Source organism: Lithobates pipiens, unplaced genomic scaffold (assembly GCF_037356315.1).
Source record: "Lithobates pipiens isolate NorthernLeopardFrog02 unplaced genomic scaffold, aLitPip1_a1.2 Scaffold_18, whole genome shotgun sequence".
In the NCBI taxonomy this organism is placed as follows: domain Eukaryota; kingdom Metazoa; phylum Chordata; class Amphibia; order Anura; family Ranidae; genus Lithobates; species Lithobates pipiens.
The window spans coordinates 480,746,877-480,764,466 of NW_027507758.1; the positions used below are offsets into that span (position 1 = coordinate 480,746,877).

At 40.7% G+C, this 17,590-nt stretch overlaps 1 protein-coding gene across 8 annotated transcripts in view; it reads right to left on the reverse strand.

The window, feature by feature from the left end:
* Positions 1-17,590, reverse strand: part of SAP130 (Sin3A associated protein 130) — an 80,536-nt gene that overhangs the window by 51,973 nt on the left and 10,973 nt on the right. For 5 of the 8 annotated variants that reach the window (XM_077488405.1, XM_077488403.1, XM_077488404.1 and 2 more), the window contains 4 exons: positions 14,253-14,355; positions 13,902-14,122; positions 13,398-13,556; positions 12,453-12,567 (listed from right to left, as the gene is read on the reverse strand). In XM_077488405.1, the coding sequence (XP_077344531.1) occupies positions 12,453-12,567; positions 13,398-13,556; positions 13,902-14,122; positions 14,253-14,349 (592 nt within the window). In that variant the 5' untranslated portion in view covers positions 14,350-14,355. The remainder of the gene's footprint in view (positions 1-12,452; positions 12,568-13,397; positions 13,557-13,901; positions 14,123-14,252; positions 14,356-17,590) is intronic. The other 3 variants (XM_077488408.1, XM_077488407.1, XM_077488402.1) reach the window with 2 other exon arrangements.

Sequence of the window (17,590 nt, forward strand, 5' to 3'; positions counted from 1 at the left end):
GATGGCCAGGCTGGGGAGACTACAAAGATCTAGATTATCCAGCCTGTCACCCAGCCCATCTGTTGATTGTAGATCACAGGATCAAAATTGCAGGGAAAAAAATGAAAAAAATTCCCAGGACCAATGGTCCCCTCAGGGAGCCAGGTCCTTCTACACTAGGCAGAAAAAAAAAAAAAACTGGAGCAGCAGGAAGCAGGGTGAGGGAGGGGTTATAGCCACAGCGACCACCTCCCGGGCGGTGCTGTGCAGTCTTGCTGTTTTTATATGCATTACATGTTCTGCCTAGTCCTCTCCTGAAGGTGGCGTGGTAACCTAAGGTCAAGAATTCAAGGAGCTGTGTCCATCAATGGACAGCAAAAACCCAGATTAGACTTACCGGTAATGGTATTTCCAGGAACCTTCCAGGACAGCGTCTATATTCCCACCCTATTCCGTTTTTCACTGGTCGACTTTGTTTACCTGGTGGTGGTGTTTTTTATATGAGGTGGAGGAAAGGGAGGGGCCTTTTTAAATTGTATCCGATTTGTAGCTGTGTCCATCAATGAACGAAAACAAAAACCCAGATTAGACTTACCGGTAACGGTATTTCCAGGAACCTTCCAGGACAGCTACTAGAGAGGTGATTTGCTCCTCCCTCTACAGCAAACACAAATCAGATACAATTTAAAAATGCCCCTCCCTTTCCTCCACCTCATAAAAAACACCACCACCAGGTAAACAAGGTTGACCAGTGAAAAACAGAATAGGGTGGGAATATAGACGCTGTCCTGGAAGGTTCCTGGAAATACAGTTACCGGTAAGTCTAATGGGGTCCCCCCCCCCTCACCTTCCAGGACATCTACTTGAGAGGATAAGCAAGATTCTATAACTTAAGTAGGGACCACAGCCTGAAACGCTTTTCTACCAAAAGGAAAAGGACCTGGCTGGAAAGCATCTGTACTCTAACGTTTGACAAATTCATGACAGGAGGACCAGATGGCAGTTTTAGAAATGTATTCCCATGAAGTGGCCATGGATCTTGTTGAATGGGCCCCAATTCTAGGAGGGGTGCGATCTGATGCTTTATATGCCTCACAAATGGCTCCCCTAATCCACCTAGCAATAGAACTTTTAGATGCTTTGGACCCCTTCTTGGGACCACTGAACAGCACCAACAGTTGGGAGAAACTCTAAAAACGACTGGACTTTTCTAGATAAAGCAGAAGACATCTCTTCACGTCTTAAAGACTAAACCTTTCCTCCTCCGCATTCTTGAAGGAGGTGCAGAAACTAGGAAGGACTACCAACTGGGACCTATGAAAGTTGGAAGAAATTTTGGGTAAATAGAAACAATTGGGCTTAATCCCTAACCCGTCCTCTAGAATCCTCAGGAAGGGGTCTTTACAGTAAAGACTCTAGATCAGAAATCCTTCTCCCTGACGTAATAAGGAAAAGGAAGGAAATCGTCAAAGAAATACATTTCAGGGAAGCCTCATGCAAAGGCTCATATGGAGCCTTTGTTAGTGCATTTAACACCAACAACAGATCCCAGGGAGGAATATGTTTGATGACATTGGGAGCATGTCTAGATCTGGCTAAAAGGATCCTTAGTCTTCTTTCTGTAAACAAAGATAGGGCAGCAATCTGAACCCTAAGGGTACTGACAGAGTCCCTTTTCCACTCCACTCTGCAAAAAATCCAGTAAAAGGGGAGTGGAAAGAATCTAAACCAGTTTTCCTTTGCCAGAAAATAAAAGTTTTTCAAACTTCCCCATAGAGTCTTCTCGTGACCAACTTATGGCTGTCCAGGATAGTTTGAATAACCCTCTCTGAACACCCACTTAACCGTAGAATTCGCCGCTCAGCCTCCAAGCCGTCAAATGGAAGGTCTGAGGGCTTGGATGCCACACTGGTCCCTGATGGAGCAGATCTTTCAAAACTGGTAGGGGCCAGGGAGGATCCACAGAGGAAAACCAAGTCCTCCAGGGCCACCAGGGAGCAATCAAAACAACATCTACAGAATCCTGAATAATTTACCGAACTACTAGAGGTAAAAGGGGAAAAGGAGGGAACGCAAGCCAGAGTGAAACCCCACGGGAAGGACAGAGTATCCGTCCAAGGACTCCGTCTCTCTCTCCAGAGAGAACGCCAGCAGTTTTCTGTTGAGACTGGAGGCCAAAAAGATCCACTGTGGGAAGACCCCATTTTAGCACCATCTCCCGGAACGTGTCTTGATGTAGCTCCCAACCACTGGAACTGATGCTCAGCCTGCTCAAATTAGTCCACCAGCACATTCTCTGATCCCCGATGTAGACTGCTGAAGTCACATTGATCTCCGCCGAGGACAGAATCTGCTGTGTTAACGAGAGAAGAGACTTTGAGCAAGTTGCCCTCTTGCTTGTTTAGGTACGCCACAGTTGTGGCATTGTTCTGAAAAAGTTAATAGGTCTTTTGAATAGACCCTCTCCTCCTGAGCCACAAGAGCTTTCCCCCACAGCAAGAAATTCTGACATTCGAGGAGCGGCCTGCCTCCACTGGTAACCAGGCCCCATGGGCCTGCCAGTCCTGTGAGTGAGCACCGCAACCCCACAGACTGGCGTCTATGGTCATTTTTAATCAGGGAATGCTGTGTCCAATCCTTCCCTCCCCGCAGACGTTTTCGTTGCTCCCACCAGGCAAGATCGAGAAAATACTCTCCTGGCAGCTGCACCAGCTGGCCTATAGAGTTCTTCCTGCGATCCCAATGAGTAAAAGAAACGCCTGAAGGTGTCTGGAGTGTAATTGGGCCCAAGGGACCCCTGGTATGGCAGCAGTAATCAATCCCAGCAACTGCATGATCCGCCAAAGGGAGGTCTGAGGGATTAACTTGAAAGCCTGCACAGAGAGAAGAATTTTTTAAAATCTTCTCAGGAAGAAAAAAATCTTTTGGACAACAGAGTCTTAGATAACCCAGGAAAAAAATGCTCTGGGAGGGTACCAGACAAGACTTTTGTTGGTTGACTTTCCATGGAAAGAAAGAAAGAAAGAAAGAAAGAAAGAAAGAAAGAAAGAAAGAAAGAAAGAAAGAAAGAAAGAAAGAAAGAAAGAAAGAAAGAAAGAAAGAAAGAAAGAAAGAAAGAAAGAAAGAAAGAAAGAAAGAAAGAAAGAAAGAAAGAAAGAAAGAAAGAAAGAAAGAAAGAAAGAAAGAAAGAAAGAAAGAAAGAAAGAAAGAAAGAAAGAAAGAAAGAAAGAAAGAAAGAAAAAGGAGCCCCCGCTTTTGCTTGTTAAAAAGACCATTTTTTCTTCAAAATTAAAATTAGCCTTGAAAAGGCCTCTTATTCTGGGGTTTACCCCTTTGAGAAGAAGGAAACCATTTACTCTTCTCAGAGAAACGAGCTAGAACCTCCTCTAAGGAGAAACCAAATAAGAGCTTGCCTTCTAATGGGATGGTGCAGAGTTTATTTTTGGAGGCAAGATCATCTTCCCAAGATTTAAGCTTAGCTGAATTAATGAGAGCAGAAGCCCTGGTTGCAGATTTCACTGAATCTGCTGCTGCATCAGCCAAAAAGGCAACTGACTTGCCAATGAGTGGGAGAGACTCCCTCATCTCTTCTTTGGGAGTGTCGAATGAAAGATCATCCAGATGCTGAACCCATACATATAAATTACTAGCCACACAGGTGGATGCTACCACCGGACCTAAAGAAAAAGCTGAAGCATCCCAGGCCTTACATAGCAAGGAGTCGGCTTTTCTATCCAATTGATCCTTAAGGAACCCAGAATCTTCAAAAGAAAGATCTAACCTCTTGGACACCTGTGACATAGGGGCATCAAATTCAGGCTGAAAAGGAAACCTTTTGTGTCCTCTGGAGTGGAACATTTTTTCAGGTTCTCTCCACTCAGAAAGAATCATGTCCCTAAGTGCTTGCTGCATTGGAAAGGCTCTCGATTCCTGCCCCTGTAAACCCCTATATATTTTATTCTGTACAGATTGGGCCTGCTGTGGCACCTACCTTGGGGGCAGTATGGGACCTGGATGCTGCCGCTGGTACAATAGAAGCAGACACGCCAGCCTCAGACCTGTCCTCAAGCGCCATGTAGCAAGCGGGTCGGGCCTTTTAAATTGTATCCGATTTGTGTTTCCTGTAGAGGGCAGAGCCAATCATCTCTCAAATAGCTGTCCTGGAAGGTGAGGGGGAAGGTGGGGGGATGTTTTCTGTAATGGCATACTCATTTACATTTAGGTGGCCATTTAACCACTTCAGCCCCGGAAGAATTTACCCCCTTCCTGACCAGAGCACTTTTTGCACTTCGGCACTGTCGCTTTAACTGACAATAGCACGGTCGTGCGACATGCCTCCCAAACAAAATTCACATTCTTTTTTCCCCCCACAAATATAGCTCTCTCTGTGGTATTTGATCACCTCTGTGGTTTTTATTTTTTGTGCTATAAAACAAAACAAAAAAAAAAAGTGACAAATTTTGAAAAAAAAAAAAAAAAAACCCACACGCTTTATTTTTTGCTACCCCCCCCCCCAAAAAACACTTTTTCCCTTCAATTTAGGCCGTATACGTATTTTCCTACATATTTTTGGAGAATAAAAAAAAAATCTGCAATAAGCGTTTGATTTGTTTGCAAAAAAGTTATAGCATTTACAAAATAGGGGATAGTTTTTTTTATGCATTATAACAAAAAAAAAAAAAGAATTTTTTACTAATAAATGGTGTCGATCAGCAATTTTTATCATGACTGCGACATTATGACAGCCACATCTGACACATTTTTGGGACCAGTCATTTATAAAGCAATCAGTGCTATATAAAATGCACCGATTCCTGTGTAAATGACACTGGCAGTGAGGGGGTTAGTGTATGGGTTAAGTGTGCCTTATGGAGTGTTAATAACTGTGGGGGGGGGGGCGTGGCTAAGTGTGACACGTCACTGATCTCTGCTTCTGATCACAGGGAGCAGAGATCAGAATGGGGAGATGCTTGTTTACATTAGAATCTCCCCGTTCTTCCTCCCCGTGAGGCGAGGCGGTCGGCAAGCGGGTTACGTTGTGGCAAGAGGAATGTGCAGACCATAAGCAGACGTTTAAATATTACCGTATATACTCGAGTATAAGCCGAGATTTTCAGCCTCTTTTTTGAGGCTGAAAGTGCCCCCCTCGGCTTATACTCGAGTCATCGCTGTCTGCCCGCTCGATCAGCGTGTCGAGCAGACAGACAGCGGCCATTCTGATTCAAAAGCCGCGCCTCCGGCTCCCCCTTCGCCTGTGATAGGCGGAACACTGAATTTCCCAGCAGCCTGTGTTCCGCCTATCACGGACTTCGTATCATCCTCGTACTACGGACGAGGATGATACGACGTCTGTGATAGGCGGAACACAGGCTGCTGGGAAATTCAGTGTTCCGCCTATCACAGGCGAAGGCGGCGGCGCAGCTTTTGAATTTTACAATGGCCGCCGACGAACGAAGAGGGCACGGGACGGAGGCAAGGCACAGGACGGCACGGCACGGGACGGGACGGGACGGGACCGGAGGCAAGGCATGGCGGCGAGGCACGGCGGCGAGGCACGGCGGCGAGGCACGGAGGCAAGGAGGCTCGGCACGGGACGGAGGCTCGGGACAAAGGCTCAGGACACAGGTAGGCTGGACACACACACACACACACACACACACACACACACACACACACACACACACACACGGATACACACACACACAGGGATGGATGGATGGATGGAGACACACACACACAGGGATGGATGGACGGACACACAGGGATGGACGGACACACAGGGATGGACGGACACACAGGGATGGACGGACACACAGGGATGGACGGACACACACACAGGGATGGACAGGCATGTCTTACCCTCGGCTTATACACGAGTCAATAAGTTTGCCAGTTTTTTTGGGGGTAAATTGGGGGCCTCGGCTTATATTCGGGTCGGCCTATACTCGAGTATATACGGTAATAAAAAATAAAATAAATTAGGAAAGGAAAAAAAAAAAGGAGGAAGGGAGATCACTACAAGTTAGTACTGCAGATGTAATCTTTTCAGACCATGCTAAACAAAACAAGCAACTGAGGAGGGTGCAGATCACCTGGGAGTAAAGATGGTCAAAAAGTTAGTGTTTTTTTTTTTCAGCCACTGCATATTTGGAACGGGTCAGAGACTTAAACGCAAAATTGTGCTTTTTTGGTTCAATATACTTCAATGGAGAAGCTGCAGAAAAGAATGAAATGCATTTTTGCAGCAATTTGTTTTTTAATTTGCCCAAAAAAAAAGCAAAAACCGAAAATTGCAGTAAAATCACGTGCGCAAAAATCAAAAACGCACAGCAAAAACAGATCAAAAGCAAAAACCGCATAGGTGTGTACCGAGCCTTATGCTGGCCTCACGGATCAATTTTCAGATGAAAAATCTTTGTACATTCGCTGAATGAAAGAATTTTGTTTGAAATTTTCACTTCATTTCTGAACAAAAAACACATACACTGTCTGAAAATTCCTTTGACCGAGAAGTTTTCTATTTCCAAATATTTCCTGTCACTGTGGTTGAAAATGAACGTCAATTTGACCCACTTTTTTTTTTTTTTTTTTTTTTTTTTTTTTTTTTTTAAGGTTATTAACCGATTAATCGAAAATGAAAATAATCGTTAGTTGCAGCCCTAGTAGTAACCATTCCTTCTCAGTGCAGTGGCTAAATAGAAAATTGATTAGAGAGCACCATTATTTAGACAATTAACCCCAAGAGTGACAGAACACTTTACATGATTGCAGCTTTACCAATGCCAGGCTCCTGGCAGACAATATCGGTGAACTAGAGCAAGAGGATTTGGATTTTGTGGTAATTTCAGAGACCTGGTTCAACAGCTCTCATGAATGGCTGTTAACCATTCAAAAGTATACCCTTTATCGCAGGGAAAGAGAGAATAAAAAGTGGGAGGGGTATGCCTATATCTCAAGAATAATGTATAAGTGAATGTGAGAGATGACATCACTAAGGGAGTTGGGGAGGAGGTGGAATCCTTACAGGTAGAGCTCCAAAAGGGATCAAACTAAGGGGAAAATAAATACTGGGAGTATGCTATAGGCCCCCTAACCTGAGGGAGGAGGGGGGGAGACAGATCTAGCACAAGTTGGATTAGCAGCAAGGATGGGAAGTGTTATAATGGAGGATTTTATTTATTCAGACATAGAATTGGTGGAGGAAACTAGGCATTCCTCTAAGGCTCGCCAGGTCCTAAATGTCTTGCAGAACAATTTCATGGTTCAGATGATAGACGCACCACCTAAAAATAAAGCGTTACTGGGTCTGATTACCAACAATGCAGAACTGATCATGGATGTGGAAATATAGGGCAATTTAGGAAACAGCGATCACAGGTCAATTGGCTTCAGTATAAAAAAATAAATAAATAAATAAAAATCACACCAATAGGAAACATAAGGGGAATACAAAGAAACTGAATTTTAAAAAGAGCCAACTTCCAACTACGAACCTTGCTAGAAGGCATGAATTGGATAAAATCTTAGGAAAAAAGAACACGGGAAGATCGGTTTGCTTTAAGAGCATATTAAATAAAAGGGCATTTAGTCAATGCATCCCATTGGGTAATAAATTTGAAAGAGCGAACAAAAGTCCTAAATAGCTTGACTCAAATGTAAAAATGCATACGAAAGCAAAGGAGAAGGCCTTCTAAAAATACTAGGTTGAGGGATCACCAGCATTCAGACTTTATAAAGAATACAACAGAAAATGTAAGGGTGCAATTAGGGTGGTCAAGAGAGAAAACAAGTGACACATAGCGGAGGAGAGCAAAAAACATTCCAATAAATTCTTTAAAGTATATAAACAGTAAAAAAAAAAAAAAAAAAAAAAAAAAATTATAATATATATATATATATATATATATATATATATATATATATATATATATATATATATATATATATATATATATATATATATATATATATAAAAAGGGGGAGGGAGGACATCTGGTTATAAAGGATGGGGAGATGATGAAGGTAATCATAAGGGAATTGGGGGGCTTCAGTAACCAAAACTGCAGTGTTTATCCTTATGACAAACATCACAGGAAGCACCTCCATGGTTAACAGAGGACAGAATTAAAATTAGATTTGGGAAACTTAAGATTAATAAATCACCGGCTTGCATCCGAGGGTACTTATGGAACTTAGTCAAGCAATTGCCAGATCATTGGGGGAATCTAGTATGGAAAAGGACCGGGGGGGGGTCATAGTAGATGATGGGCTCAGCAATGGCATGCAATACCAAGCTGCTGCTAACAAAGCAAACAGAATATTGCCATACATTAAAAAGGTGATTAACTCCAGAGATAAAACGATAATTCTCACACTCTACAAGACTCTGGTTCAGCCGCAGCTAGGGTATGTAGTCCAAAAGGCGGGAAACAAAGCTAACAAAGGGTCTGGTAGATATTAGTTAGTTATGAGGAAAGGTTGCGAGCACTGAACTTAGTCTCTCTGGAGAAGAGACGATTAAGAGGGGATATGATGTATGACGTAGCTCCGGTCCTCCAAGGGCACAGAGTTGAGGCCATCTTGCCCTCACTCGAATTTCTGCCCATCGCTCCAGGGCATGGGGTTGTTTCCCCTTATATATCGACGGCTAGCCGCTGCTATAATATATATATATATATATATATGCGCAACGAATGGGATTTTTGGTACCGATAACGAAAAGAAATCTTACTTGATCCCGAAAACCGATAACGAAATTTACTATTTTTAAAAAATATAGTTATACAGGAGCTGGTCAGAGAGTGCAGGCATGCTACAGGAGCTGGTCAGAGAGTGCAGGCATGCTACAGGAGATCAATGCAGCCTCACTGTGCCCAGCAGCCTACCAGTGTCTCACCAGTGCATATAAACATACAAAAACGCACGCACATATACACACATGCATGTCTTTTTTAAACTTGGCAGCTGCAGCTCTGTACATTAATCTCCATGCTGGGTACTGCACTCTAGGGGGAGGCAAAGAGCACAGCACACACTGCTAGATGCCTCCCCTTTGCTTTCACTTTCACAGTAAACAGCGTGCCCAGCTCCTGCACAGCCGATTTACACATCGGCTGAGGAGACATATGCAGCCACCCCTGTGGAAAGGGGGACTTTGGAGCGAAATCCCACAGACTGACTGCAGCATGGGTGAGGAGGGAGGGGAGGAGGAGAGCTAAAGACAGAATGTCACCCCTGTGATGAGCGGCACGGGGGTGGGGCCAAGCCCAGCAGGCCCCGCCCCATTTTCGGCAAAAATTCTTTTGGCGCAATATATATATATATATATATATATATATATATATATATATATATATATATATATATATATATATATAATCTATCCTTGCGAAAGTATTCGGCCCCCTTGAACTTTTCAACCTTTTGCCACATTTCAGGCTTCAAACTGTTGCCTTATGAGTTTATGTGAAATCTTCATTAATGTCTGTAAAATATTGTAATTAGAAATAGATCTCATTTGGCTTTCATCTATGAAAGCCAGGTAAAATGCCTCCCCCCAGGGGCTTGGTAAGAGCAGACAATGCGGGGCCGAGACTTGTATACACCATATGGAGAGCCACTCCCATTGTTCTACACCTACTCACTTCAAAGGACCCCATGCTGGGGTATGCAATGAAGGGAGGCAACCATAATCAATTGCTAAGTTCCTGGGGAAATCCAATTAAATCTTCTTCCTAGTCACAAGGATTTGCATGAAAGGGGGCCGACTTATGTAGTGAGCCCTCCAATCATGATCCAAGCTAAGGCAGCCAATGGGGAATCAGCATGAAGGCATTTACCCAAAGCCAAGGGGAGGGAACAGTCTCTTTCTTGGGAACCAGTGGTCAAGAGAGCAACACTGTAAGGATGGGTAATTATGGTTAAGGTGTTGCTTGTAACTAAATATGCTTGTGACTAAATATACTGTCTTAGAGAATATACTTTGTATTCCTGCATGTAAATATTATAGTTCAACCTAGTATTTTCTTCCTTGATGTAAGACCATAGATAGAGATTTGTGTGTTAGCTAGACTTTCAACTACTTTTAATAAATGGTGTTATGTTAAACCTTTCTTTCCCTTGTCAATAGAATTCTCTTTTAAACCCATATCATATCTTCTGATTAATAAGTCAAAAATATAGATTTTAAAGGTTAACAAAACAAAGATATACAATTTTAATTTTTTGTGAAGAATCACCAACAAGTGGGACACAATTGTGAAGTGGAACAAAATCTATTGGATATTTTAAACTTTTTTAGCAAATAAAAAACTGAAAAGTGCAAAATTATTCGGCCCCTTTACTTTCAGTGCAGCAAACTCACTCCAGAAGTTCAGCGAGGATCTCTGAATGATCCAATGTTGTCCTAACTGACTGATGGTGATAAATAGAATCCACCTGTGTGTAATCAAGTCTCTGTATAAATGCACCTGCTCTGTGATAGTCTCAGGGTTCTATTGAAAGCGCAGAGAGCATCATGAAGACCAAGGAACACACCAGGCAGGTCTGTAATACTGTTGTGGAGAAGTTTAAAGCCGGATTTGGATACAAAAAGATTTCCCAAGCTTTAAACATCCCAAGGAGCACTGTGCAAGCGATCATTTTGAAATGGAAGGAGTATCAGACCACTCCAAATCTACCAAGACCTGGCCGTCCCTCTAAACTTTCAGCTCAGACAAGGAGAAGACTGATCAGAGATGCAGCCAAGAGGCCCATGATCACTCTGGATGAACTGCAGAGAACTACAGCTGAGGTGGGAGAGTCTGTCCAAAGGACAACAATCAGTCGTACACTGCACAAATCTGGCCTTTATGGAAGAGTGGCAAGAAGAAAGCCATTTCTCAAAGATATCCATAAAAAGTCTCGTCTAAAGTTTGCCACAAGCCACCTGGGAGACACACCAAAAATGTGGAAGAAGGTGCTCTGGTCAGATGAAACCAAAATTGAACTTTTTGCCCACAATGCAGAACGATATGTTTGGCGTAAAAGCAACACAGCTCATCACCCTCAACACACCATCCCCACTGTCAAACATGGTGGTGGCAGCATCATGGTTTGGGCCTGCTTTTCTTCAGCAGGGACAGGGAAGATGGTTAAAATTGAGGGGAAGATGGATGCAACCAAATACAGGACCATTCTGGATGAAAACCTGTTGGAGTCTGCAAAAGACCTGAAACTGGGACGGAGATTTATCTTCCAACAAGACAATGATCCCAAACATACAGCAAAATCTACAAAGGAATGGTTCACAAATAAACGTATCCAGGTGTTAGAATGGCCAAGTCAAACTCCAGACCTGAATCCAATCGAGAATCTGTGGAAAGAGCTGAAAACTGCTGTTCACAAACGCTCTCCATCCAACCTCACTGAGCTCGAGCTGTTTTGCAAGGAAGAATGGGCAAGAATTTCAGTCTCTCGATGTGCAAAACTGATAGAGAGAGAGACATACCCCAAGCGACTTGCAGCTGTAATCGCAGCAAAAGGTGGCTCTACAAAGTATTAACGCAAGGGGGCCGAATAATTTTGCACGCCCCACTTTTCATTTTTTTTATTCGTTAAAAAAAGTTTCAAAAATCCAATAGATTTCGTTCCACTTCACAATTGTGTCCCACTTGTTGGTGATTCTTCACAAAAAATAAAAATTTTATATCTTTATGTTTGAAGCCTGAAATGTGGCAAAAGGTTAAAAAGTTCAAGGGGGCCGAATACTTTCACAAGGCAGTGTGTGTGTGTGTATATAATATAAATATATATACATACACTAATATATATATATATATATATACACATACACACACACACACACAGGGCGGTCTGGAAGTGGTTACACACATTAGTAGCGAATAAACAGTAAGTATGCATATTTAAAATGATGAATTATATTTAAGGAGGAGCTGGAAGGGAAAGAAAATCCTGTACAAGATGTTGTATAGTTAACAAGGCTCATTATTTAGCAGTTTGGTGCAAGCTTTCATATTAAAACTCTACAATGTTCAACACAGTATCGCTGCTAATTGCTGAATTAACGGCCAAAAAAGATGCCTTTACAGTTCACCGTTACCAACAACCCAGTTTCTTGAACGTTAACGGATGTGGATAAAAGTGAAAACTTCAGTCTGTCATCATCATCCCGATTTCCTGTTTAGTATGCCTGACCTGAGTCAAGCAGGCAGCAAGTGTAGTCTAATAATGCCATTGCCTGTTCTGTATAAGCGAACAGGATGACGGATATGGAGCCTAAACTTCAACTTCTATAAAGAAATAATCATATAAATTAGAATTCCAAGTGCTTAAAGTTATTTAGATTATATCTATAATAAATTTAAGCACATGGAAATCAAACCCATTTGTTTTAGGAAGGGCATCCTTTATTCCAAGTGAAATACTGGGACAGGACACACACACACACACACACACACGGTAAGAGATAATACCTCTGGGGAGATGAGAAGCTCCAATATGCAGAGGTGGCCCTGGAGCGCTGCTGCGGATGATGGACATCTGGACATTGGTGGCAGCCATGATATGATGCAAACTATTAGGGTGTCCCTAAAGAAAGAACATAGGTCAAATATGAAGAATAACCAACCTCTGAGCATTGGAATATAGCTGTGGTGATGGGATGGATCAGTGTAAGGGTCACCATACACATTACAATCTGACTGTACAATCTCCTTATAGTTAACCTTGGATCTACCCAATCAATGTGTATAATCAGGCAAGCCCTTGCACTACATACTAGTTGGCATTACCAAAGGAGATTGTACTGTTTTTGAGGAGCTTAATGCAGAGCTGCTGAATTCCATGCAGAACCAGCTATTCAGTGTCTCTACATCTTAGATCCAGCCCCTCATCTCTACTGGACACTTGCCGTATTTCAAATGGGCAGCAAGTTATGTTTTCATATAAAGGGTTTTTAATACAGGAACCTTTAGGTCATGAAGTTATACAAACCCAGAAGTCATGAAACCAAGTTCCATCCAGTGAAGAATCATGGCCGTGAAGTCCTGTTAAATTCATCAGTTAGCAAAGGTCTCTATACCCTAATAGCATCAGTATTGCTCAGTTTTGTCTAGTTTGTTTACTTTCTTATACAAGCAATTTGAGACAGCAAAATAACTGTATATTTAATAATACAGCTGTTTATTTCTTTATACTCAAACACAAAAGATTAACAATTGTGCTTAGCCTCAAGGTGGCTAAGAAAACACTGCTGAAGATAAAAATCAATAAGAATAAAATCAGCTAGTATCCCTAGGATAGCGTTTTCCGTATTTTTGATGACCACTAACAACCCTTTACCATGTCAGGAGTCAGACTCAGAATCCACAAATAAAGCATCAAGAAAACTATTTTTCTATTTAGTGTGTGGCACTGACCTGCTGTCCACTGATGGTGGCAACAGGAATAGCAGAAGCCTGAGGAAGACCACTCTCCATGGTGACTGTCACTGGCCCAGAGACTTTAGGTACAGCAGACAGGGCAGAGGGTGGTGCTGGTGCAATGGGGCGACTGGGTATAGTGGGCTTCAGAGGCTGCTGTGGGAAGACATTAAAAGTCTACTTATGCCTTAACAAAATATTCATATAATTGCCTTCAACAAGGATTTGAAAGACAAAACTAAAAGATTACGAAAAAAAAAAAAAAAATCTAGGAACGCACTTGTCTTGGAGCAATAGATGATAAAAATCTTAAAACGCGAAGAGACATTCCAAAATTATGGAATCTGATATTAAAAATAACATAAAAATGATACAAGAATTCTCTAAGGTGCAAGAATAAAATATCCAGCAAGAGAACGCTGATTTTTTTTTACAATACATCATTAGTAATTATTTGGATGACTAAATTTATGGGCCAGTTAAATAATTAAAAGCGCATACCTTCAGAATTCCCTCAGAGAAGGAAAGTGGAACAGCAGGAAGATGAGTGGACTGAGCAGTCATGGTGAGAGGGCTCGCTGTGTGGTGGGGAACCATCTGCAACTGGGGATAAGGTCTGACAACTACAGCTTCCTGCTTGTCATCTCGAGAAGGAAGAACTGAATTAGCATTAAGGGGATCACGGGACAGGCTTTCCATATCTCGGGATGTTTCCTCACCTCCTGGATTAAAAATATGGCAGTTACAGGATTTTAGATTAAGATGACATTTACAGAAGGACATTTCCTGTGTAGGAAAAGCATTTGAAGGTTTGCATGGAACAGAAGATGAAAATATATTGATAGACATTACCTGATCCAGGGATATTCTGCCCCACAGTGCCTCCACTACTAGCCATCTGTGGTGAGGGAATAGGGCCCCCTTGCCGGGGAAACTGTTGTGAACTCATGTCCTCCTGATAAAAAAAAAAAAAAAAAAAAAAAAACCACCATAGATACATTAAAATAACCCAATAATTGTGCACAAGTTGCAAGTTTACTATAGCTTCCATATACAATTGCAGTAAAACAGAGAAGCATCACCTAAATAAGGTTTGTACAAAAATGGCACGATTATTCACTCAACTAAACTATGTTTCATGCACTACCAACTGGTAACGTGTGGAATGATCATGGCTTTCTAGAACAGAGTTGGACAGCATCGACCTACTACTTTGGAGTTTTCAAGTATTGTAGTTTAAAGAGGTTATGCAACTTTCCCCAAAAATTAAGATACCCACTTCAATCCAAATTCATGCAAACAAGAGGGAGTCCTGGCCAGGCTGACGAACACTAAAATTCAGAGAGGCTGGCAATCGCCAGACAAAGCAGACAGCATCAGTTTCCTTAAACACTAATATTGCTGACAAAGTATACGATTCTAAAGCTTCTCTCTATAGCATCCTTCCGTCACTAAGCTTCAGTCTTACTATTGAATCATGAAAACAATCAGTTGAGCCCGTAAAGTGTAAAATCACAGGGGTTTCTGGGGGGGGGGGGCACAGATGTAGTGTGTACAGTAAAGCTGCACGATTAATCGTCAAAAATAGTTATCGCTTTATTTTCCCCGTTGAGATCTTGACAAAAAAAGTGTTTCATTCTTGCTATGCAAAGAACTCTCCCTGCCCTTCTGAAGCAACAGCCCTCAACAAAAAAAAAACAAAAAAAAACTGGGCAGTCTGCCAAGAATCACAACATTCTTTAGCAACAGTGTAACAATTTGTCAATGGAACAGATGTGTGTAATGCCTGGTACACACGATCCAATTATCGGACGAATGATCGTCTTTTTACATCCTAATCTCAGGTTGAATCTGAGAAGTTTACTAAAGTGACAAAAATAAATAAAAAATAAATAAAATCGGAATTGATGTCATGAGTTGTAATGCATTTTCGAATGAAAGCTATACTGATTAAATGAAAATCATATGGAAAAAATTTGATAGAATAATAAAATAGTACTAACTATCCTGATCGGCTCTCGAAAGCTCTGTACTAACGATCCGATTATCGTACGATTTTCAGATCGTGTGCGCAGGGCTTATGTGAGGAAAGTTTAACCACTTAAACCTTTTTCTGACATTTGTTGGTTTCAAGTTAAAATTGTTTTTTTTTTGCTAGAAAATTATGTAGAACCACACACACAAAAAAAAAAAAAAAAAAAAAAAAAAAAAAAAAATTTATATTTATATATATATATATATATATATATATATATATATATATATATATATATATATATATATATATATATATATATATATATATATATATATATATATATATATATATATATATATATATGCATGCATGCATGCATGTATATGAAACTAAAATGGTGGTTGTTGCAATTCTTTATGTCACACTGTATTTGCGCAGAGGTCTTTCAAATGAAATTTTTTTTTAATTACTTTAAATAAATAATAAGAATAAAAAAAAACAGTAAAGTTAGCCCAATTTTTTTTTTTGTATAATGTGAAAATTTTACGTCGTGAGAATCGTGATCTTTTTATGCCAAGCAAAAAAAAAAAATAATAATTGCGATTCTCATTTTGGCCAGAATCGTGCAGCTCTAGTATGCAGCCAGCTCAAAATTTGACAGGTTCTAATACTTGCCAGCTGTGTGCTGCTCAAAGCAGTCTCTGAAAGCATATGACCCCAATACAAGAGTACTGCTCAGAACGGCGTACAGTCAGATTTTGACAGGCTTTATACTACACCTGTGCCTCCCATACACCCAAAATTATCAAATTGGTCCCCCCCCCCCCTTCAACCAAATGGACTGAATACCCAGATAGTGCATGAGGACTTAAAGGCTAACTGTCTTTCTAGGAAAAAAAATGATCAAATGAATTGAGTCAGGGTGGGATATAAAATCAATGATTTTTTTTCTTTTTAAAGTCTACTTTAAAATCAGATTTTTTTTTGATTCGATTATCAAATTTTTGTAATAAAAAGCCTTTGGAGTAAAAAAAAATCTAAATATAGTTTTCTATTTAAAATATATTAATAATTTCATTGATTTAGCATAAAATGGAGCTTAGTTATGGAACAAAGCTGTACATTCTGCAATATTTACATTTTAGGTAAACTCTTCAATGAATCCAAGCTCTGCAAGCTGAGCTAGTATGCACTGCATTGATGCATTCACACAATTTCACAGTAACCATGAGATAAAACAAAGTTCAGGAATATTCCTTTATCCCATTGTTTTGCAAATCTAAGTACACCTCAAACTGTATGATTGAATCAGTTCAGATTTCGCTGTTTTTCTAAACTGACAGCTTATTCTAAATAGAAAACACCTTCATTTTGCTTGCATATATTAAAAATTCTAACTACCAGCAAAAATGAGTCCTTACATTTAAAGAGCACCTGTCATTTCAGTTCCATCATGGCAGCGCCTGTTAGTGGACATCCCTCACCTTGCCGTCCCATTAAAGTGAATATGACTGTCAGTGAGTCAGAGGAGGAGCTGCTGTTAGACAGCGATGACAGTGGCTCTTTAAAAATGATTTAAATCAAGCCTTTTTATTAGCAATTTAAAATCAACTTGATTTAAATCAAATCCATCCTGACTGGAGTAGAGGTTTAGTTTGCTTCTTGAGAAGCTAAAAAAAAGTTAAAGTTTTTTTGACAAACTTGAAACTGAACAGAAACTAAAACTGAAAAGAATTCCTTATTAGCTCCACTAGCAGGGGTAAGCAAACTACAGTCCACATCTAGCCCGCTACAAGATTTTGCAAACCCTGATGCCGTTCTTATGTGAAGAGGGGATTCTGGGGAAAAAAGGGGGAGGGACTTCAGAGGTGAAGTTATTGCTTGGAGCTTGTTCATTCGTTCTATTAAATGTTAATCATGTATTTATAAAACAAAATATGTTTTTAGACAACAAATATTTATAAAAATAAATGTGACCCTCACACTGCAGAGACTGGAGACCCCTGAGTTAGCGCTGACAGCGTTTTCATTTAAGCTGACAAAACTAATCAGAAAAGAAGAAGGTGGTGTTCTACAAACTACAAAAACATCTTGCATCCGTTACACAATTATAACTAATGGAAGCAGAAGAAGAATGCCACATTGAAGTTCAAAGAAACAGCACAAATATAATATAATTAGGGCTGCAACTAATGATTATTTTCATAAATCG